Source organism: Cygnus atratus, chromosome 1 (assembly GCF_013377495.2).
Source record: "Cygnus atratus isolate AKBS03 ecotype Queensland, Australia chromosome 1, CAtr_DNAZoo_HiC_assembly, whole genome shotgun sequence".
Lineage (NCBI taxonomy): Eukaryota > Metazoa > Chordata > Aves > Anseriformes > Anatidae > Cygnus > Cygnus atratus.
Window position 1 is genome coordinate 52,552,654 of NC_066362.1, and position 23,597 is coordinate 52,576,250.

General features: G+C 35.2%; 1 protein-coding gene across 5 annotated transcripts in view; it reads right to left on the reverse strand.

Annotated features, from left to right (window-relative positions):
• TMTC2 (transmembrane O-mannosyltransferase targeting cadherins 2) overlaps positions 1-23,597 on the reverse strand; it is a 251,985-nt gene that overhangs the window by 20,666 nt on the left and 207,722 nt on the right. For all 5 annotated transcript variants that reach the window (XM_035551768.2, XM_035551770.1, XM_035551771.2 and 2 more), the window contains exons 9-11: positions 22,074-22,155; positions 9,416-9,530; positions 2,031-2,094 (exon numbers count right to left, since the gene is read on the reverse strand). In XM_035551768.2, the coding sequence (XP_035407661.1) occupies positions 2,031-2,094; positions 9,416-9,530; positions 22,074-22,155 (261 nt within the window). The remainder of the gene's footprint in view (positions 1-2,030; positions 2,095-9,415; positions 9,531-22,073; positions 22,156-23,597) is intronic.

A 23,597-nucleotide genomic window follows, 5' to 3' on the forward strand; every position in this document is an offset into this window, starting at 1 on the left:
TGGGATGTTTATCAGGCCAAGGAGGAGGCTGTCACCCTACCTCCAAAATATATGTATCTTACATTACCAGTAAAATAACACACTCTTATGCATGATGATAATGATCTTATAAATCAAAACAATTTAATATTAAAACCATATTTTGCTTTCCACAGGAAAAATTCCTACAGCCAACAAAAGATCATTCAGACATAGCTTCATAACCTCCTGTGAAATTTGTCTGACAGAAAGATATCTCTATACTAACAAGTGGAATAGCACAACAGAAAGGAAAACATTTGGATGCTAAGGTAATCTTGGCCATGCAATGCATGTTTCATGGGGTTTCATTTGGACTTCCTCTGGGCTATCCCTATTAGCTGCTGGAGTATACTGGATGCATCTTCTGGTTTAGTTTCCTCCCACATATACTCCCATTCATGTACTACAAGAAGTGATGAGAACCAGAGTGCAGTAAGTGGAGATGTCTGTGAGATGTGCTTCAAAAGTATGCTCTTGCTGTGAACTGAAATGCTTAAGAAGATACCTGCGGAAACACTGAGCTTTACCCTTCTGTTGACTTCCACAGTACAGTGGTGCTAATGGTGTGTGCAATGCACTGGAGAGCCAAGCTAAACAAGTGCTGATTCAATAAATATCTAAGTTAGTAGATAGTTGCTATCTTTTGGTAGTAGCTGTTCTGATTATCTTATCCTTCAAAAATTATACTTGGGTCTTACTGTGTAAAGTTTGTCAGCAATACTTAGAATCACCTAGACTTTACAGTACCACTCCATGAGCCAGAAGCCCTCAGTTACTTCACAGGATCTCTGAGAAACCTCACCCCTATAATCATATTCCTTATGGTACATGAGAATAAAATAATTTTTGAGTTTCTGTGGAACATTTTGAGAGTATGATGAACTGTAGAAAAGAGAAGAGGAATTGTACCAACTTTGAGGGAATGGAGAATTTTTTCAACATTAAAGCACCCACTCAGAAAATGCAAAAGACTTGCACCAGAAAGCCTACCGGAAAGCACAACAAATCACGAAGTCTAAAATGTAATCTCACAAAATACGAATTAAAGGAATACATAGATATTGGATTATTTTTTTTAAGAGACTGTGTGAAAATGAAAGCTTTGTATGAATAGTTACTTTATTTTTTTGTATTATATTTTGTTAGCTTATTTTGAGTTTTAGCTAGTGTCAGTTTGGGGTTTTAGGCCCCAAAATTCTTCAGTTTTAAGACTGTATTTTTTGCCATTTTTTTTAATGAAAATGCTAACCTATTTTCAAATTAAGCACTATAGAATTTCATGACAAGAATGTGTTCTGTACTTGATACCTTCAATAGACAAAGTATGAGAGTTTAAAAATAATTCCTGCCCCATTTATATCCGTGAGTGGTGTTTTCTCCCAAAGTCCAAAGGTAATTGAAAAGAAATATAACATTAAGTAAGAAATGGTAAAAAGAAAATATTTTATTCCTTTAGTTCCTGATGCAATAAAATTGGTAATGAGCTTTTATTTTCTTTAACAGGGCGCTCATATATTCCTACATATTTCCACTTCAAGGAATAAGCATTTCTTTGATTTTGTACAACCATCTTTAAGTTTGTTGAACAACAACATTTTCCACAAGTTCCTCACAGAGGAAAAGGCATAAACGTATTATTTAAAATGCCTTAAGTAGTATATCACAGAATACACTTTCATTATCTTTTTACTAGTGAAAATAGCTGGAATTAGGAGAGCTTTCCAAACTTGACACATTTAAAAGTAGATAAATAAATCTAAATCTATAAATCTTTTTCAAATATGTGAGCCAAGTATGACTTGTTGCTGGAATACTACACTAAGATAACATGAAAGTGTACTGATTGGTCTAGCCAATGCATGGCTTTATCTGACTACCCTATAATTGACCATATATGATACAGGCCAAGAGATCAAACATTCCAGCAAGAAGTCTCCTCAGCATAAACAGTTCAGCACTACAGCACATTCATCAGTTTAAGTAATGGATATCATTAAGGAGGTACTTACATTAGGTCTTAATCCTGCTGCCATTTCATAATATTTCTCAGCTTCTTCATTAAGACTGGCTTGTCTATCAGAACAGGAAAAAAAAAAAAAACCACAATATAATTACTCCTCATTTTCCTTGGGTTAAAATCAAACAAACAAACATACAAAGGCACACCTAAAAAAATACTGCAACTATTCCCCACCATTTAAGGATATTACCTTAACAAATACCCAAAATATCTAAAAGATTGTAGTTCAGTATATCCATTTCAGCTGATGAATCCTCTTTGTGTACCTTATTTTCTTCTTAGTGCTGAAAAGGTACACAGTTTTTCTGAAAATTAGTGCACACTGGAGAGAACTGCAGAAGGCTAAATACTCTTCTGAGTGCTTCTGAGACAAAAGCACTGATATACCAGTCTTCACCAGAGGAAAATCTGGCTTATTTTTTGTAATTATCCATACTTTAACAGTAAATTGTTAAGCTACATGTTATACAATAACATAGTTCATTTCTTTCTGCTTCTCCAATAACACTGTTATTCAAGAAAAAAAAATGCAGAAAATACAAGGATTTCTTAAAAACAGGTTTCTATGATTCAGGGAAATCATTTATCATAGAATCATAGAATCATAGAATATCCCGAGTTGGAAGGGACCCATAAGGATCATCAAGTCCAACTCCTGGCACCGCACAGGTCTGCCCAAAAGTTTAGACCATGTGACTAAGTGCACAGTCCAATCTCTTCTTAAATTCAGACAGGCTTGGTGCAGTGACTACTTCACTGGGGAGCCTGTTCCAGTGTGCGACCACCCTCTCGGTGAAGAACCTCTTCCTGATGTCCAGCCTAAACTTCCCCTGCCTCAGCTTGACATCGTTCCCACGGGTCCTGTCACTGGTGATAACAGATAATAGGTCATCTGCCTCTTTATATACATTCTCATTATTTATATAAGTTCTCATTTCAACACCTACTCACATCAGACCAAGATTGGGTTTAACTTTGACATCATATTGCATGGGAATAAGACGAGTCTCCCACCACTTTTCCTTTTCCTTTCATATAGATGGCATCTGCATTCTCCTAGTAGTTTAATTTTTATATCTTCATTCCCTGACTTTTAATTTTAATGCATTCAAATGAATGCAGTATGTTGCCAAAGAAATCCAAACACATTTTTTTGCTCAACAGGCCCTTTTTAAGTCTTCTCTCAAACTCCTTTCTTCTTCGTCTCTACCTTCTTAAATTCTCTCAAAATTTTCATTGTGGCCACTGGCTGAAGGGGTATCTCTTAATCACATACATGTTATGAGAAAGATGGTAAATACGTAGGAACAACCAGCAAGCTACATATCTTTTGCTATTGTTTTGTCACAATATAGAAGCCAAGGAGAAAAAAAAATATAGAGTTAGCTGTCTTCATATGAGATCTTCTTTTTTTGTTATGTGATTACAGATGCATTTGTATGATACAAGTGAAAAATTAGAAAACAAGGATAATACAGGCTAGGATGGATTATTTTTTTCTTTTTCTTCCCCTTCCAAGAACAGTAATTAGCTGAGAATAAGTCAACTGAGCACTTGTATCTGGAGATTTTGTTAGTTATATATGATGTTTTACATGTTTTGTTGTTCAGTGATCACATTGTGTTTTAATTTTGTATTCCCATCCACCAAAATTTTAAATATTAGCCACATCATACATGATAAGCAGTTAATTCCAATCAACATATTTTGAAAGACAGTTATTGGTCTTGGGAAGAGAAAGGGAGGATGGATAATTCTTTTGAAGTTTCTCACATATTTCACATGCAGTCTGAAACTACTTCCTGACTAACAATTTACCACGTACAACCCAGTTGATACCTGTTAACTGTTTTATATTACTTTGCACATGCATCATCAACACAGTGATTGCTGTGGTTAGAAATAATAGAATGTCTAAAAACACTCATTTAACATGCTTCTGAATCACTCCTGAGGGGCATTAGTAGCACTTGAAACTACTGAAAAAAAAATATATATCATACTTCCAAATTTCAGGACTTACTACAAGGCATATAAATTGAAATATGTCACACAGCTTTTTTTTTTTTTTTTTCCTGTTTACACAAAACTGTCAGGAAACAAAGCATTTCTGAATGTAGTTGAAACCTGTACATGTAAGGTGCCTTACCCAGGGGCAGACACAGACCATACATTTCAGCTCAAAAAAGTGTTGTTGGCACGTAAATGTAGACCAAATTAAAATCTTGTCCTCTTTTTGCCCAGTGGTGGAAATACATGGCTTGCTTTCCTCCCACATGCACATACCAATCATTAATTTTCAAATTGAAATCAATTTAAATTTATAATTATCTATTAAAAATGGTTTATATAAATGAACATACACCAACTAATCTGTTCAGGAAAATGCCAGTTCCATTACTGAGGCATTCAGCAACTGCTCCTTTAGTTAAGATACGGGAGAATTCTGGTTCACATTTTCACTGGAGATCTATGCTAGAAATTCATTATGTTAAGCCTTGGAATGGCTATCCCTTGAGAAAAATAAAAGGCACAGGGGTAGGAAATTGCAGTAACCCTATGCCACTAAGCAGTAAAGGGCTCTGGATCAATGTCAAAAAAGGGAAGGACACCACTAAAGGAAACATAATTCACATCGCAGTAAAACATTAGACAAAATGCTGATAATAAAACAGAAAGGAAGGAAAAGAAGTAAAGAGAAGTTGGGAAGACAGAGCCCTTTTTATACTTCAGATGTATATTTCAACCTGTATTCCAGATCTTTTCATGAGGACTGTCCTTGAAAACACATCTGATTTCCCCAATTAACATCTAGCATTCAATCTTATTTCAAGGCACAAAAATGCCTTATCTCTTTATTCTCTCATCTCTCTCAACCTGAGCCTTCAGACCTACCAGTTCCTGTGTTGTGTTCCAGGTGATTGCCAATGACACTTCCTAAACGTGCTGGACAACACATCACTCTTAGGTTCTCCTGACACCCAGTTACATTCAACTTACATTCATTTTAAATGTTTATGCTAACCACTGGAAAAAATATTGCTTTGAGAGAAAAACTACACCAATGTTTAGATACATAAACTGGCTTAGATACATAAACAAGTGAATGGAAAGGGCTATTTTTAAACTGCCAGTTGCTTGGCCTAAAGCTTCAGGCTGTTTTTATTTATTTATTTATTTTTTTTAATGAAATCATGGATAACAGTCCCACTATGAAAAAGACATTTTTATGAAAGAGGTTGCTATTTAACAGTACAAATTTTTGATACTTGTCATTCTTAATAGAACCTTTTGTGTCATACTAAAATTATAATGACTTTCCATACATGTAACCCTTCATCCATATTTTCAGTTTTACAACAATTACAAAATTTTACACGGATGATATACTTAGCCATGCATATACATATGTAAATACACTGATAGCAATTACATAGTGAATAAAATCTGTGTAGGCAACAACATAGGGTGAACTGGTATCTGCGAGATTGTGCCAGCAACTACACCTTATGTTCAGTCAGTGTATTTGGCAAGCCAAAATACTCTCATAGAAGTTCACTGCAAGATGAAGACCAAGTCACGTAGCAGTGCTCTAATTCAAACTTCTGTTTTTAAATAGCCAATAAGCATGCAATGACTTCATGCAATACAATGGTTGCCCAGAGCAACCCATTGTCTTGCAGAAGCGTGAAAAAAAAATATTCCTACAAAAAAAGTGCTTTTTAGCAAAGCTCTTCTTCTTATGCTTGTTTTCATTTGAAGACAATGTGAAGCTCTTTTCCTGTTTCTAATTAGTACAGCACTGTCACTACACTGCCATTCCTCATTCTAAAAGCAACCATCTCTTAGTTCACAGGAAACCTGTCTCACCTCAGTACACAACTGCAAAGTGAAACAACTCTGTTAACAGATGACTCCATCACTGAAGTTAGAGCCACCATAAGGCACTCTCAATATATATGCTTCACTACACTCCATTCAGATGTATCTAGCTTTGCTGAAAGGCTTCAAGCTGAGTCTGTAATCAAGAGCATAGCAAACACCACAAAAGTAAAACACACGAGCAGTTACTGTTTTAAGAACCACCTCCAAAACAGCTACATAACCCTTGAATAAAGCTGTCTGAAAACCAAATTCGGTGAGAAATCAAATTTTACAGGCAAGAAGTATTCAAGTTAAAAGTTACCAGACTGTTGAAAATAAACGATTACATTCATCCCACATCTCACTCCTCTTACAGGTGACTCAATTCATCTGACATTGCATTATCATGATCCTACAGAAATCACCTAGGCAAAAAATGATTAACTGTTTGTGTAATTACGAAAAAGAAGGTTCATTAATAATGCAAACTTGACCTCAGCTTCAGATTTAGTCACAAGGTCAGGAAGTAAACAGTGTTGGAATACCTGACAGAAGGAGCTGGAATCTTTATTGTGACTGCAAAACTGAGAACAGGCTATCTAAAATACAGCTATGGCATTAGGACACAGTTAACAGTTCTGTTGCAAATTTAAGAAGAACAAACAAACATTAGTTCACAGCATCCCAGTCTATGCCTTGTTCAAATTTTTCAAAAATTGTTAATTACTGGTATAGAAAACAAATTGAACTTGGAGGGAATACTGTGATTTTATCCACCCAAAGCAGCTGTAACCCAAATTATAAAGAATTTGTGTGCAATTCTAAATAAGCATCTTCATGTTTCTAAATCTCCTGACACTCCTTGGGGTAATGGTGGAAACAGGATAATGACAAGAGGGAAAGATGATACTTCCCTAAATCAACAGTACGGCACTGGGAAGAATTTTCAGTCGATATTAAAATACTAGAATTTACAAAAAGAAGAAAAAAAAAGAGCTACTGCTATTACCTTCCCAGACATTCCGGACACCCTGCATCACCCACTTCAATATCAATTTCTTTCTCCTAATCCACAACAAATCTTTAAAATGTATCCCTCCTTCTCTCTCACAACAGTTTACTTCCATGCCTTGTGAACTTCTATATTTTCTACCTAAGAGCTGTGCAGTACATTCAAAATTCTTACTTATCAATCAGTTTTTATAGATCTCTACAGCAACCTCAATAGCTGTTGTCTGCCTACATGAAACTGCTATATTTAATAATATCAGCTTTTCATTTATGACCCTCTTGAGCATCCACCTGTACCATAGCTTCTAGCTTTTGTACTCTGTGCCAGTCTGAGTACCCCTTTCTTTTCTTCATTCATTTCTTGGTATCTGCTTTCCGTTTGGAATCACCACAGTTCTCCTTTGTTCTAAATATCCTGAAAATCAGCTTTCTCTGAAGTCCTGCAGACTCATAATGGATTTGTAGTTGCTGTCCCAATGTATGAATACACATTCTCTTTGTCCAGTTGCTATTATGTAAACAATATATTGAATAAACTGCTAAGTAAAGCAGTAAACCAAGGCAGACAGCAGGATCATAACATTTTAGCAAAAATCATTCAAATCATTATGCATGCTGTTTTAAGGAAAAACTTGGCAGAATTTGACATTACCACCCTGACTCTTATTAAATCATCCAGACCAGTTGAGTCTTCAAGAGCCTATTAAGAAGCCATTACAGTCTTCCACAAAAAAAAATGAGTATTTAAATGGAAAACTAGATCAACTAGGTATCACATAGGAGCACAGATAGATTCTAGCTAAGCTGAACTAGCAGTACATTTTTTTAAAAAAAGGCTTTGGCTTAGTAGTTGTTTTGTTGTTGTTGTTTTAAGGTTTTAATTTGTGCTTAGAGTTAAAATAGAGAATGCCATTCAGAGTCCCTGAGCTCAATGCTGGTTGAAACCTCCTAGAAGTGTCCAGTCCCAACCAGATCAAGTAGGGTAACCACAGCTGATGTACAGTACAGCAGCACAGATCTTACACTGAGAGTGAAACAATACTCATATCCCAGCGTAAAGATATGCCTTAAAGACCTGAGGTGCTTCAGTCAGTGGTCACAGAGAAAGTGAGTCATGCAGTAAGCCTATTGCTAAATAGTACTGATGTATGCCAACACATTTTATAACACGCACCAAAAAAATCACACCATTTTACACCATTAAACTATCTGCCACAACACACTCACTGAAATCAGCAGGAGTCCAGCTCTCTGCATCCTTCTGGATTCAGCTTTCATGCCTAACTTACTATGATTCTGTCTATGAATTTATTTCATTAAACTAGATGTTTTAACTTCCTGAATTGTATATTGAGGAGACATTTTCAGAAAATAATCAGGAGGAAGGAAAAATAGTGGATACACCTGTTGCAGGTCAAACCATTATTTATCAGTGAACCATTTGTCTGGGCTTCTTTTCTAACCTATAAGCAGTAAGAGCTATCTCTCAAAGAACGTTTTGGGGCTTATTTCAAAATCCTGGTATAAAAAACTTCATTCTAAAACACAGGTCACTTGGCTGAAGCTGATTCTACCTTCTTTTTAATATCACTTTCTTTTCCTTTCATTTCATATCCTAAATGTTAAAAGTACAAACAGCCAAGTGACAGATCTTCATTAGAGAAATAATCTCAATAGCTGTTTTATGCTAATGAAGTATATTTTTATTTCCTTGTCATGCATTTTCTGAGCATAGATATAATCTAAATGAAATCAAGTATCCTCATAACTGTCAAGTCAACAATAGATAATAATTAGATAGTTATCCTAGAAATAAGCATGGATGATACCTATTATGGTAATGTGAATTTAATGATCATGTTCAGGCAGAAGCTCAATGTTACTGAATATCCAGGTCTACCAGCTTTAAAAGGAAAAAAAGACAACTAAAATTTTATTCATTTCAGATACGAGAACAGAATTAAATATGACTACATTTTAAATCATAGATTCTGATAATATTTTTTTTTTTATAATTGCTCCTGTGTGTCTCAAAGTCAGCATTAGCCTGAGAATATTTAGATGTCTAATCATCATAGTGTTCCCTATTGATATTAACACAAAAGGTGATATTTCCAATATTCTCTAGTTACCTCCAGATCTATAATTTGCAAATGCTATGCATCCTAAATCTTTAGAGATCAGATGAAAGGAAATCCTGCAGAATGTTCTTCACAAAAGAAACAATTGTTCTTATATGCAAGTAAAAAGAACTACCTCCTTGTGAACAACAGAAGTTGTAAAGGCAATAAATTATGAGCTAGCACATAGAAAATTAGAAATAGATAGTCCTAATCCCACAACACTTTCATTCCAATTCTTTTCATCTTATTAGAGATATTGAATTATTCAAAACAGTCCCTGAGCTTTAAAAATAAACCCTGTGTAAGCAAAGGCTGTAAGGACTTTTTCCTCCAAAACAGGAGAGGAAAATCAGGTAAGACATGTAAAGGCACTAACCTGAGCATATGGGCTGCATTGAAAACAACATCGAATTCTGTATTATCGAGTTCAGCTGCTTTCTTTGCCATCTCAGCTGCTTCTATTAGACGGGATTCTTCTAGGAGGAACTGACCTGGAATGGAGTACACGAACATGAATTCATGTAAAACAACTAATACGTAATACTTCAGAAAATACAGATACAAAAAAAGAATTAAAAAACAAAAACAAATTAGATGTCCCACACTCAGTCTTTGGTCATTTGTTGATTTGCTCTGTATTGCAATGTATTTAAAATGTAGCAAATACAGAAAAATCCAGTAGATATGATAGGAATAACTAACTGCAATATTTGCAAAAGATATTTATGATTAGGAAGAAAGTTACAGTAAAACTCAGCTGTCAAAGAACAATACCCTTGATCTGTGAGAGGCCTGTCTTCAAGAACCTGCCCTTCTGCTTATAGTTATACTGGTCTTTGCTTCCTCAGAGGAAAAAGAAATAAAATCAAGTAGCCTCTACAAGCAAAATATATTCCCATTTTACAAGGATATCTCAAAGACCATATAAAATATATTTTTTACTTTTACATGCATATACGCAAACATGTTTCTCCAGCTTTAGAATTATAAGCAATACTTTGCTTTAAAAGGATTGTATATGTATACCTTGATGAACTTACATTTTATCACATATATCAATGACTCTAAAAGAATTGCAGTTTTTTGTTTCCTAACTAATCCTTACTTTTCACGTAAAAACAAACAAAAACAAAACAAAACAAACAAAAAAAATGAAGATAGCTAAAATCATGTGACTGAATCTTTACAAATGGCAATATTGTAATCATTACACCAAGTTAAGACAGAGAAGAATAAATAATTTAGCATTAAGCAAACTTCAACTAAAGTACAGTAGTTTCAAAAGATAAACAAATAACAACTAGTAAAACTCAACAAAAATGAGTTTTCCTTTGAAGAAGAAGAAAACACTTTGGAAGCTACTCAAACCACCTTAGTTCTGCTCCTTTTAATGACTTTTTCACACCTAATTTGTAAAACATGTTATTTTTGGATCAAGGACTTTTCAAAGGGTTTCAGCTGTCTAGACTTTGTGTCTGCATAACCTTATATTTGGAAAAGCCATCTTAAAGTATGGTGATTATATGCTCCAACATCCCATCGTTCCTTTTTTATCTTACTTTTGAAAAATAAGATCACCCATCCAAAAGTCCACAAAGCCATTACTGGCCACAAAGCCTCTTCAGGAACAACAGTCCATGCACAAATGAGTTACCTCTCATAGTAAGGGATTTTCTTTCTTTCTTGCCTCCTTTCCTCATACATTCCCTGTTGCTTTCTATACACATCTGCAGAAAATCCACTTAACCAGAGCCAGCAAGGTCTGTAAGGGCACAGTGAATCCAGTAATGCTTGGGTACAATGAACATATTTGCAGAAGGAATTATCTCAATACCAAAAGTGATGAAAGACAGCTTTCCTAGCTTTTTGCTTTTTCTTCATGGATACATTTCAACTTGGCAAGAGATGGGAAATTCTTTACTCAGACGGTCACCTATGTCTTAGATATTCAGATCTGCAAAGTCTCGGAAAAACATTCACGTCTTACTGCATTCATAGCATTAGCCTTGCTTGCTTCGGTTACATCCACTCTCAGCTATGCGCCATCCTTCCATGCACTAAGATGTTTTATGTTGATTCCAGAAACAAATGATTTCCAAAAAGGCTTTCTTAGAACAGCGAGAGAGAAGGGAAAAACATAAAAAGAAAACATACGAGAACAATTTTGATCATAAGAAATTAATTTATCTTCAGAATTGGAAACCATTGCTTGAGCCATTAATGGAAGTCTCTTATGAAGGAGAAAATGTCAATATTTTCTCTCTTTCCTCATGTCAAGATGGGGAAAAAAATGGGACAAAAGTTACGTTTTTTTTTCTTTTTTCTTTTTTTGGTACCACATCAGGACATGCTTTATATACAGTAGGACAATCTCTGAATCTGAAAATTCTCAGACAATCTACCAATTACAATAGGCAGTTCTTATCCCCTGATTTGGCTGAATTCTTTGAAAAAAGCTTTAACTGATATTCCAATTCACTTTCAAACGAACTGAAAGAGCATCCCTAACCTTTAGGTCAATGTCAAAGCAAACCAGCCTTAAACTGTTAATATTGTGTGTGGTTTTTGTTGTTGTTGTTGTTTGTTTGTTTGTTTTGTTTTGTTTGTTTGTTTTTAATGGAAAGTACTGGATTAGGAAAATGAGATGATAGTAACTGGATGTACTCATTATGCAAGGAGCACATAACCTTTTAGACTTCAAGATGTACTGAGCCTTGAAGATTATTCTGAAAAAAAATAGGAAAAATATTTTGCAGCTTAGAACCTGAAAATAATGTCAACTGATCATTAGGCTAATTAATTCCAAAAGGATGGAATAAAATATTTATTTATTGTCTTCAACAAAAATAACTCAAGGATTTTTAGGGAGAGATCTTCAGAACCATACTTCTAGCCGTCTGTATGAAACATTTCAACACTGGAGCTCAACAGAGATGTTATCTTAGGTATATTTATAACTAGCCTGAATGTAATAGAATGTAGCTGGTACATTCAACTTAATGTGACATAATCAACAAATTTCTCAACTGAGATTTACTTTATTAAAACAGTAAAATTCTTTCACTTCATCCATGTAATTACTAAATTACATTTTTGGAAACCTTTTCAAACCAGTACTAATGGTTTACTGGCTGTCTTAAGCAACATATACTAGGTTAATTCTTAGCTCTTTAAGAGGTCTATAATGTCAACATACTACTAAAAATATTATGAAATTCCTACATGCTTTAGGATTACTATGAGAAGGCTAATTTAGAATAGGACATCATTATTTACATTTACTGAAAAGCAAGTGCATTGCTAGATGCTTTAGCTAAAAGCTTATTTTTATTAATTGCTTTTTCTATGACTCTGGCTGCATACATTCCATTAGTCTACATGGACATATCAAAAATGTCAGCAACAACTCTAAACTAATGTTTTAAATTGTTAAAAATGGAATTAACTCTCCGTTTACTATCAGGACTCTTAAGAGTGTCTCTATAATAGGATTATTATTTTATATAACATATTAAAGGATTATCTTTACTGCAGTTTTACCAAAGCTATCTAAAACAAATTGCAAATAATCCATCACACCAACTAAGTACAAGTAAAACTTTCCAGAAAACTCTTGACTGCGCATTCCCATAAACAAGTCTCTCTCCTGCATGGAAGGGTTAATAACAGTGGAAATACCTCATGTTAAGTGGATAGGTAGCAGATGACACATGGCACCCTCCTGAAACCAACTGTAGCATCATTTACACCCAAACTCTTAGAGAATTCTGACTGCAAACAAGAGAGGAGAACACCCTGCAACTGCCCCACTCATTTCCTAAGTAGAGGTAATTTAATCAGAGGTTGCTGATTAAACATTTACATAAACTGACTGGGCTACAAATATAAATGACTGCTACCTTTTCAGTCTAGTAGAAAAGTCAACACTTGAGGGTACAGGTGTGTGGTGGGCTGCCCTAACCAGAGCCAAGCACTCACTTGCTCACCCCCCAGCATGATGAGGGGACAGTAAAGGAAAAACAAAAGCAAGAAAATTTGAGGTTCAAGATAAAAACAGTTTAATATGTGAAGGAAAGAGGGGAAATAAAAAAAAGACAAAAAGAAAAAAAATAAAAAAAGACAAAAAAGGAAATTGCTCACTGTTTCTCATATGTAGACTGATGCCCAGCAAGTTGTTTAATAAAGGTCACCTTAGAAGCCAAAATTCCTCTTTTTTCCTCTACTCCAGTTTTTACTGCTGAACATAACACTATATGCTATAGAACATGCCTTTGGCCAGCTTAGGTCAGCTGTCCAAGCTGTGTCCCCTCTCAGTCACTTGCCCACCTCCAGCTTACTCAGTGCAGGGACAGAGTGGGGAAAAGAGAAAGGTTTGATATTGTGCAAGCACTGTTAAGCAGCAGCCCAAATATTGGTGTATTTATCAGTGCTGCTTTAGCCACAATCCAAAACACAGCATCATCCAGGCTGTTATGAAAAAAGTTAACTCTATCCCAAACAGACACAGTAGAAGGTGGAAACTTTCAGTTAAGAATTGAGATTTGACAGGTTCTCCTGAAATGCAAACCAAATTTATTCACACATCTAAATTTGATTTACAGCATCTAAGTAGAGATAACCCATTCTGAAAACATTAGCTACAGCTCCTTTTAAAATGATACACTAAATTCATGCAAGAATGAACTGGACTGGCAGTTTAGTGCTGCACTTTCTTCATTAAAAAGCCGACTTCTGAACTTTTTCTGTCAAAGCTATAAAGATGTGTTTTCCCAAGAGAAGAACACTAGGCAGGGCAAAATACTGGCAGAGTGTTAAGGTGGATCAGAAAGTTTGATCCACAAGCCCCTGGATCCAGGAACCTCTTGTGTGGGTCTAAATTTACATGCAGGATTTTCTTCGTTGAGAGGTAGCTGGCAAACTGCGTGATTTATGAGACATTGCCCAACATCACATACAGAGCTCTCTTATTGCAGGTGTCATGAATCTGAGTTTTGCCAACAGCATAAATTATGGTAGCCTGATTGTTTTTTGGAATCAGAACCAGCTTTTTAGAAAACAGTTTTCTAGAAGCTCTGGATCCAAGATTTTCTTCCTTCAAGGAATGAATATTTCTCATTGCTGTTCCAGAACAAGAGTGGGAAATCCGCAGTCCAGGTCCAGATGTGATCTTCAACAACACTTTTCTTTGTCTGGAGCAGCATTACTACTTTAAATAGAATTTTCCATCTTTGCTAGACAGCACAGAGATGAGTGTAAAGGTATAGCCAAGAGTTCTTAAAGACCTTTGACAAAAGGGAACTAAGTCAATACTTCACTATCCTCTTAGTCATGTTTCTCTTTCCTCTAAAGTCTAAGATACCTAAGCATCAGAAATAGCATTAAAAATGAAGGATCCTATACCTACGGCTTTGTTCAAACTTTTTCTTGTAAATCGTCAACAGTGGTTTTGAGTCTATATTGGACTGGAAAAAATGTTAAGACAATATATGCAATCTACTAGTCTCTGGAAAAAAAATAATAGAATATAATTAAAATACATTAAAATACATTAAAATACATTAAAATACATTAAAATAAAATAAAATAAAATAAAATAAAATAAAATAAAATAAAAGTTTCCAGTTCCCAGTGGTTGAAAGAACTGATTTTCATCTTCTGACAAAATTTTTAACAACTATTCATCCACAGAGGTGAAAGCATACAGCTTTATCCTGTATAATTCTCTAAAATGAGCACGAACATTTGTAAAGCATTTTGTTAAAACACATGCCAACACCAGTTTAAAAGCCATAAACTGAACGGGTAGTTCTGCTACTTTGTTGTAATATAAAAGGTATTAATTGGTTGGGATATGCCTGTGTGTAACAATCTTTCATTTCAGAGCACAAGCACATCAGTGCCTGCCTCAAGAATTGGCTTCAACTATTCCCTACCAGCACTATGATCTTCTATTTCACAAGATAAAAGTGAAAGTTGCACCGATCTTTCCTTAGTTGAAAAGTTCATTCCCTTTTGCTCACTGGGAAACATTCAAAGATACTTTGTACCAGAACAGAGAGGGTTTCTGACACAGTGCATCTTGCTACTACTACTTTTAAAAAGAAACATTCTGAATGTTCTGGGGATGCTCCTGGGTTTTCTCTTCCAACTTGCTTCCAGCTTGCTTTCTTGTCCTGATACCTTTACTAATGCAGGAAAAAAAAAAAAAAAAGAGTAAAAAAGAGTAAACTACCTTCTGAATAAGAAGGAAGAAAATTTCTAATCCCACCAGGGAGTAGTTAGCACTTGATTTTTTAAATAGATATACATTTGTCATCAAATCTTCTGCCCCTCTTCAAAAGAGTATTCTCCTTCTATGGCAGCAACTTAAACAACTATTTTAACATGAAAAGTGGATATATCAAGACCATAAACTCAAATGTCAGATCTGTTTATAATAAACTTCACTAGTGGTTCTTTCAGCACATTCAACACCGAGGATTTGAAGCCCAATATTTGTTGAAGCTTTCAAAGCACTTAGAGTTCCATCGCAAACCAAAACAGATATCAGGTTCTGGGTGACTTCACACATTTTGTGAGTCTTTGAAGCACACAGAAAGGCTACAAGATCATGTCTTGAGAACTGAACTACATTCTTACTGGCATGAGCAGAACCGTGACTGAAACCACCACTACCTCTGTGGCAACCAGGAGCAAAAGAGCAGATGCAAAGTCAGATTTTTCTAAATGGAAAAATTTCTGTAGTATGCTGGGGAAGAAATGAGAGGAAAGACCTTGCCTCTGAGTTGATATCCAAAACTTTTTGGGTGATGAATCAATGTTGCAAGATGCCAAGTCAACAGACATGACCTAATGTAACTGTTTCCTCTCAGAGTTTCAAAACAGATTCATTGGCTGTGAATGAGCATTTCCCAGAGCAAGGGAACGTTTGCTTAAAGATCTTGTTTTCAAGGCCTGTTAAGACAATTTCTCACTGAATGTGTACGATGTGACAGGGGAAACAAAGATGAACTTACATCACCTAGGATCACCTAGATGGCAGCAGCATTCCAGTTTGTTTTACTGTTCCTTATATCCCATTCCATCTTTCCACCTGCTCTCTGGCTTTCTTTCTGAAAGGACTGTTGGGGAGTCTATCCCCTCAATTCTTTTCTACCAAGAAGATTATTCAGTGCAAATAAAATGAATACAAAGACTATGCAAGCCAGTGGATGCTGCAATATCAATATCGGCACTGGCTTAGAACGGTCCTCTTTTATTAGACTTTTCTTTTTCTGAAAAACTTATCTGTTGCAGTTGTGCTAAATATACCATTGGATGTGACCCAGAGCACAACCAGAGATAACAGAGAAAAAATTAAATTGCAAGCCTTTGGGACCCAATGACTGAGCTTGTGACCACATCTGGATCACTACAAGCTCTCACTAAAACATAAAATTGATGATGAAAATGTATAATGCAGAGGACCTGATGTTTTTACAAAACTAAAGCTATATTCTGGACCCTATATAATTCCCCAGACACCTGGTGATATATAAGGTTTGGAAAAGAGATATTTGGATAGGAAAGAACTATCCAGTTGTGCTTTTGTAGCACTTCCATGCTCTGTCTTCAAAAATCTGCATAATGAGTTGGTACTCATAGGTCAGAACACATAATCATTAACAAGTCTCTGGAGATCATTGCACCACAAGCTTTTTCAGTTCCTGTAGAAATTCCAAATTTTGGCAACATGAAAGACGCATAAAGACGCATTTCCAGCACTGTCTCTGACCTAAAATTTCTACACGATAACTCTTGAACAGTCTAGTATATCGTGCTGAGGAAGCAGAGTCAGCCACATATTCAGAATGTCAGAATGATTAGATTTAAGGAGAAACTCAAGGGGAGAGCCAGAAACGTACATTCCACAGCATTTAGGGTCGTTGACCTAGCTTGTTTGGAAATACTCCACTACATTCCATCACTTAAGCGATTGGTTCTAAAGGGATTTTGGAATAAATAGTTATTAGAGTGGTTTGTAATAATCTTCTTTTAATGTTGTATGATAGCAACAGCCTAGAGAGCAGCAAAAAGGACTTGACAATTTATGTACATATGTCTTTGTATGCTCATTAAAGTTACTCACAGCTGCCAAGAAAAATGCAAACAAGACTTAAAACTAGTATATTCTTCCAAATAGTTCTGTTTCTGATACATCTTTCTTGTTCAATTTCATTTTGGATGTAAGAATGTTACATGCTATGTTAATAGCAGCTGAAGATTTTCTTAAATCAAAGTTATTGGAAAGTTCTGGGAGCAAAAAGGTTGGAAGATTAGTGAAGTCTTTACGTGAGCCACTTACATCTCTCTTCCTGTTTTAGGTCTATGAATCTTGTCTCCCTTGAATAACATTTATTGATATTGTAGGAGCAGATACAAGCTGTATCCCAAGCATCTTACTTTGACAGCACTGTATGCACAAGATGGAGAGATTCCTTCTTAAAAAGTACATGTGTTCTAGCATAAACGTGTTCTTATAGCTTCCCTACAAGATTATGACATATTTAGTGTTAGGATTTCCAAAAGATTTTAAAAGGTAAGAAAACCTTTCATTTGCTGAAAGGTTCATGAGTGCATATTGGCAAGGCTGGCAAAGTGACTTAGTGATGGACATACTGCATCTGCTTGGCCCTGACCCTATCACATCAAGGAATTTAATTTCTCAACACACAATCACCATGTAGCATCTGGTGTTCCCAATGGAGCAGATCCATGCACTCTTTTATTTATCACTCAGCATATACTGCATTTAGCCAACCTGACAGTTGGACAAATGGACAATTCATTCACTGGAACTACACACTGTGAGGTCAGTTTTATTCATTTAATTGACGAAGATAAAAACGGACCTTCCTATGGACTTAGGTGACATTTCTTCAATTGGCATAAAAGTTTCTTGAAGAAATCAGTAAGACTTCATTCCTAGGTCACAGCTGATATTTCTCTTTCCTATCAATAAAACTTTGATGTTTAATTTTTCATTATGACACTGTTCTCTTCAGAAGATCTTTTCCTTACATATTTGGGAGAAAAATGAAGTTTTCCTAGGCTGCTCTTCAGGCAATGAAGAATAAAGACAAGAAAATCTAGCACTGTGAATAATGTAACTACATGTAAGGATTATACATACATCACATCTAAGAAGAAAATTGAATGTACATATGTAAATATATGTAAATTTTCACAGTAACACATGTATGACTTAATAAAAAAATGTGTTTCAAAATCAACTGCTATCATCTTTTGACATGAAAAAGGGATAAAAGCTCAATGTTGAAACAATAATCAGAAGGACTTACGATGCATGTGAAAAAAGAAAAACAGCATTTAAAATACACAAGCTTTTGTTAGAAAAAAAAAAAGTCAGATAACATGAGAAACACAGCAAAACCAACTTCTAAATTATGAAGAATTCAAAAGTGAAAAATAATGAAAAATAAAAGTGAGAATGTTAGAGAATGTGTTAATCTATTCTGCCTTCAATGAGAGCAGAGCTAATGCTCTTCACTTTTACCTAATCTGACAGGCTGTTTTTCATTTTGTTTTATGGTTATAATTGGAAATGTACTAAAAAAGGCAGATAATCAATGCGAATTGCCTAATTAAGTGAGTGCATAATTAATCTAATGAGAATAATCCCTTTTTATAATGAAAAGAGAATCGTTAAACAATTCAGCTTCATTAGAAACAATGAATTATTCAAAGGAACTACTTTAAAAAGAGGTCTCAATGGTGATTGGTAAAACAGGATTAATTTGAACATCCTGTTGGGTTCTATACTTTCCCATTCCAATTACACTAGTACAAATGTAAGGAAGAAGGAACCTCTGTACACAAATTTATCTTGAAATCTCAACACACGTACATACATGCTCCTTAATTTTCATTGTGTTGGAGAGAGACAACTGTATACACTTTAAGAGGCATGTTAACAATGCTTATTTATAGCAACAAGTAAAATGAAACCTGTTTTAGTATCACTTTTGTTTCTTTTGTTTGCTTTTAGACAGCGAATTATAAAGGAAATAAGAAAGCTTTGGAAGTAAAACATTTCCACTACATAAACTTCACTGTAATTTTAGGGTCTTTATTATTATTATTTGTTTGCTTGTGGTAATAAATAAATAAATAAAAAATATATACTGATGCTTCTGCATTTTTCCCTTTACCATTTCTCCTATTCCTTACTGATACGCTTTTTCTCTCTTTCATCTGCTCAGTCTTTCTGGCAGTGTGCTGAACCTCAATAGCTTGTATCATATCACCCACCAAGACTCACACTTTTGTAAGACAATGGTTCTGCACAAAGTTCAGATTAATGGCATATGTTAAGAAGAGAACAGAGTGGGCAGCTGAATAGCTGCCTGCACTTCTGACTCAGAGGGGACTGGCACCCTCATTTGTCACTGGAGCAAGAGCCACTTCCCTTATGAAATGGCATCATGTCTTCAGCATGGAGGGATTTATAGCTCTTCAGCTTTTCCACTTGTTCTCCTTTCAGACATCTCCAAACATAATGAGTTAGAGAAACACTGCTTTAAAGCTAAATCCACATAAATTCAAAGCCAGCAAATTATCTATACAAAACTAATTTTAACACTAGTTTGATCACAGAAATATACTATGGTGGTATTATCCCAAGGAGCAACCAGGAAACTGTTCACCTCTGCTCAAATTTTTGTGGGATCAGATAAGCTGACTCCTGAACTAAATCACATTTTCTAAGAATAGTTTTGGCTTAATGCCTGAATTAAAGCACATTATAATACAAGTGTAAGCCTCTTAAAAGATATAGTGTATCGACAGTTACTTCTCTTAGCTCCAAAAAAAAAAGTCCAAAAATTAGAAGTCAAGAAGAACATCTGCACATCCTTGGAGCAGAAATTATAACTGTGTGTATACATGTGCACTCGGAGGAAAATCTTCAGTCCATATATTCATGCTACCCCATCAACACACTGTTGTGTCCCAACAGACCACTCCTTCCATTTGGCTGCTCAGTGAGGTATGTGTTTTATTAGGGATCAATGCCAACTATTTTATTTGCTGTTCCAATATATTCATGCTAAGAAAAAAAAAAAAAAGGAAAAAAAAAGAACCCCTACAATACGATTTATATGTAAACTATGGATATATTTCCCTGTGGCTTAATGTTTCGCATATAGAATATGGACCATACCTGTGACTAGGTGCTAAAACAAATTTATGGGATGTAGAGATATACTTAAAGTGTTCACTAGGGACTAGTGTTTAATATTTGGAATGTTCCTGGTAACATACACTAAAGATTCCTGATCAATACAATAAATAAATGTAAGGAAAAGTAGAGAATGAAAGAAGAGAGAGAAAGAGATGAAAGTAAGGACAATTTATTTCAAATTTTAGAAAGTCCTGTGCCTGAAGTGATAAGAAATAATCTTAATGAGGAAACAATACACCATTTCAGTACTGTAGTCTGATAATGAAGAAACAAATACATCAGAGATGAATGATGATATGAATAACCTTGCTTTTAGCTTATAGGCCAACTGAAAATGACACAGAAGGAATACTGCAGGAAACGACAGGCAAGTTGATCAAGCAATGAGAGAGAAAAAGAAAAAAGTCTAGACCTGTAATAAAATATACACAATCCTAACTTCAATGCCAGAATGGATTGTTGAGACCTACCTTTGAATTTGTATTCAAATAGATTTCCTATTCGCTAAGGATAGGTTTCTTAATAGGAAAGGCTGGAATGGGATGGAGTAGGATTTCAAGAAACAATCTACTTCAACTTTTTCTCATTATCTTGAGATATCATCAGCTATACTAATATCTAATTCAAATAATGGAGCTTACGTACATATCAAATTTATCTGTACAGGCATAAATAGAAGACAATGTCACTAACTGAAATGACCTATAATACAAAATGATGCAACACTGAGCTGCATTCATTTAAATAACCCTGACACATTCAAAGTAACAATGCATCCATTAATTACGGGAGTCTAATACGCAGAATTTTACAGTGAATAGGATCAAACAGAAATATAATATGTGAGCAATTCAGACAAAGAAATCACCCAAAGTAAAGACATGGTTATTATGTGAGATTAATTTTCCATTTTGGCCACTTATTTTCATTTATCTTACATTTACCACTTAGAATTAGAAGAGGAAATTAAAACAATATACAAAAATATATACAGTGTGCCTATGGTTCCCTACCTTTTTCCTCAACTACAATGAATTTTTTTACTTCTTTCCATATTTTTCCATTACTTCTTCTCCACATTTTCCAACTGGGACTATGTAACTTTTTTTTTTTTTTTCTAGATTTGTCTATTATCAGTAAGAATTAGTCCATAAAGTTAAATATTTTTGGTTCCTTGGGAGTAATCACATCTGGAAATATTTTTTGCACATCTAGCAAAACCAATCCAAACTTATAAAGATACCTTCAAATTAACTGTGTGCTTTAAGCGCATTTATGCGTTAGTATGACAAAGACATAGCCAACTTGTCGAAACCTTTTGTAATACTTATCCATTTCAAGCCATGAAGATGCTGGGAACGAGGAAGATTTAAGACCCATAAATCTTTGACAAAAAACAGACACTTCAATATGTAAAACTCATGCGCACTAAAGTAAAACTTTTAGTTGCCCACCCACCGTCAGTCAGCAAAGTTAGGCCAAAACTGCTAATAATGATATTCCAGGCCATGAGGTTTTGACATATGGCAGCAGTCACCTTTCTTCTTTCCCAGAGAAGCAGTGATACTGAAATTCCCCTCATAGGAGGAAAGCTATGCAAAATAAGAAAATCTTCACCTCTCCCTCTGTAGTTATTAACAAATTGAGATGGAGATGAAGTTATACATGGCAGATAAGTTTCTTTCCCTTTAAAGAAGGTATTATGCCAGTAGTACTTTTCAAATCCTTAATCACTCAGAGATTAACAGCAAGCCTGGAATATGTGTGGAAACCCTATCTATCTAAAACATACCATAATGCATGTAGCAGTTGCCTTTGGTAGGATCCAGCTGAATAGCCTTCACGAAGTACTTTTCTGCCTCACTCTTGCGTCCCTTAAAAAAAAAAAAAAAAGGAGAGGGGAAAAGAGGGAAGATTATTTTAACAGTGTGTCACCATGGAGCCATCATGTGCAGTTACAATTTCCAAACTCCAGGCACTAGAGAAAAACAACTACTATTATCGCTACACTTAACCTAAGTAAATATGATTGCTTAAGTGTTAGAGCAAGTTTTGTGGTCAGCTACTTTACGCTGCAGATCTCCAGACTGAGGAAGAAATGTGTCCAACATCATCAATGTCCAAGAAGTAAGGAAATGGCAGAAGTATACTGCAAAAAAAATATATAGTAAAGGGATTTGAGTGAACATGGAGATCCACACTTTTCCAGACATGCATCAGCTAAAAAGGTAAAATCAGAAGGGAGGGTGGGAGGAAGTTTCAGTCATTCCCTTTGGAAAGCAAACAAACAAACAAACAAAACCACAAGAGGTGAAGGGGAAAAGCGTGCTTTGGTTCTATGAAATAACACTATATACATAGCCAACAATAAAGGCATTGCAAATGAAGGAATAGAAATAGAAAATACTTCTGATTTTAATGGGGCAAGTAAGATTTCATCAGAAGTCAGTTCTGTTAATCATAAAACTTAAGTAGAAAAGGTAACTTTTAGAGATGATAGTCAATGTGATGGCAAAGCAGTCAAAAAAAACCCACAGAAACAGAAACAAAAAACAGAAATGGTGTTTTTGTTTTGAAAAGAGAAGAGCAGGAATACTCTAAACCACAGCTTTTCTTGTCACTGAAATTACCAAGCCACTGAAGTTGCACTATGGGGTACAAAGTGCCAGAGCAGAGCCATTAGTGGTGATTACTCTTTTCATAAAAAAAGCATCAACACTGGATTAGCCTAGTCTGACACTCAAATGCAAATCAGCATTAGCTATTTGATAAGATACCTGTGACTTGTTTATCCCTATCCCCATGAAATTAGTTGCTGTGTTTTGAATTATAAAATAGAAGGCCTCCAGAATAAAGAACAGTTAAGCTTAACCACTGTGGAAGAAAGGCATTGTGGTGTGCACCTCTCAAGGTTGGCATGATAGTTATTTCACAGATAGAGGCTTTCTCAAGTTTTGTGGTCTGGAAACAGACATTGCATACATCCTGCACTATCCCACAAGTTAACGTAAGAATAGTAACGAGGTCTGTTCATGATTACAGCTGCTCCAGATTCTCAGTATTCCCCTCAAGGGCCTTAAAAAAAATTAAATAAAGAGAGAAAGAAGTTCTGCAACACACCAAGAAGTATATCAAGACTAGATTCTATCAAAACCAAGACAACAGGAAAATTTCCAAGAGAGCATCCTGGTTGAGATACAAGCAGACTTATCATTTACAGTATTGTAGTTTCATAATATGAAAGCTCATAGGCAATAAGAGTTTAACCTGATTATTTAGTAAACTTTGGTAAACCATTATACCTTAGACACATAAC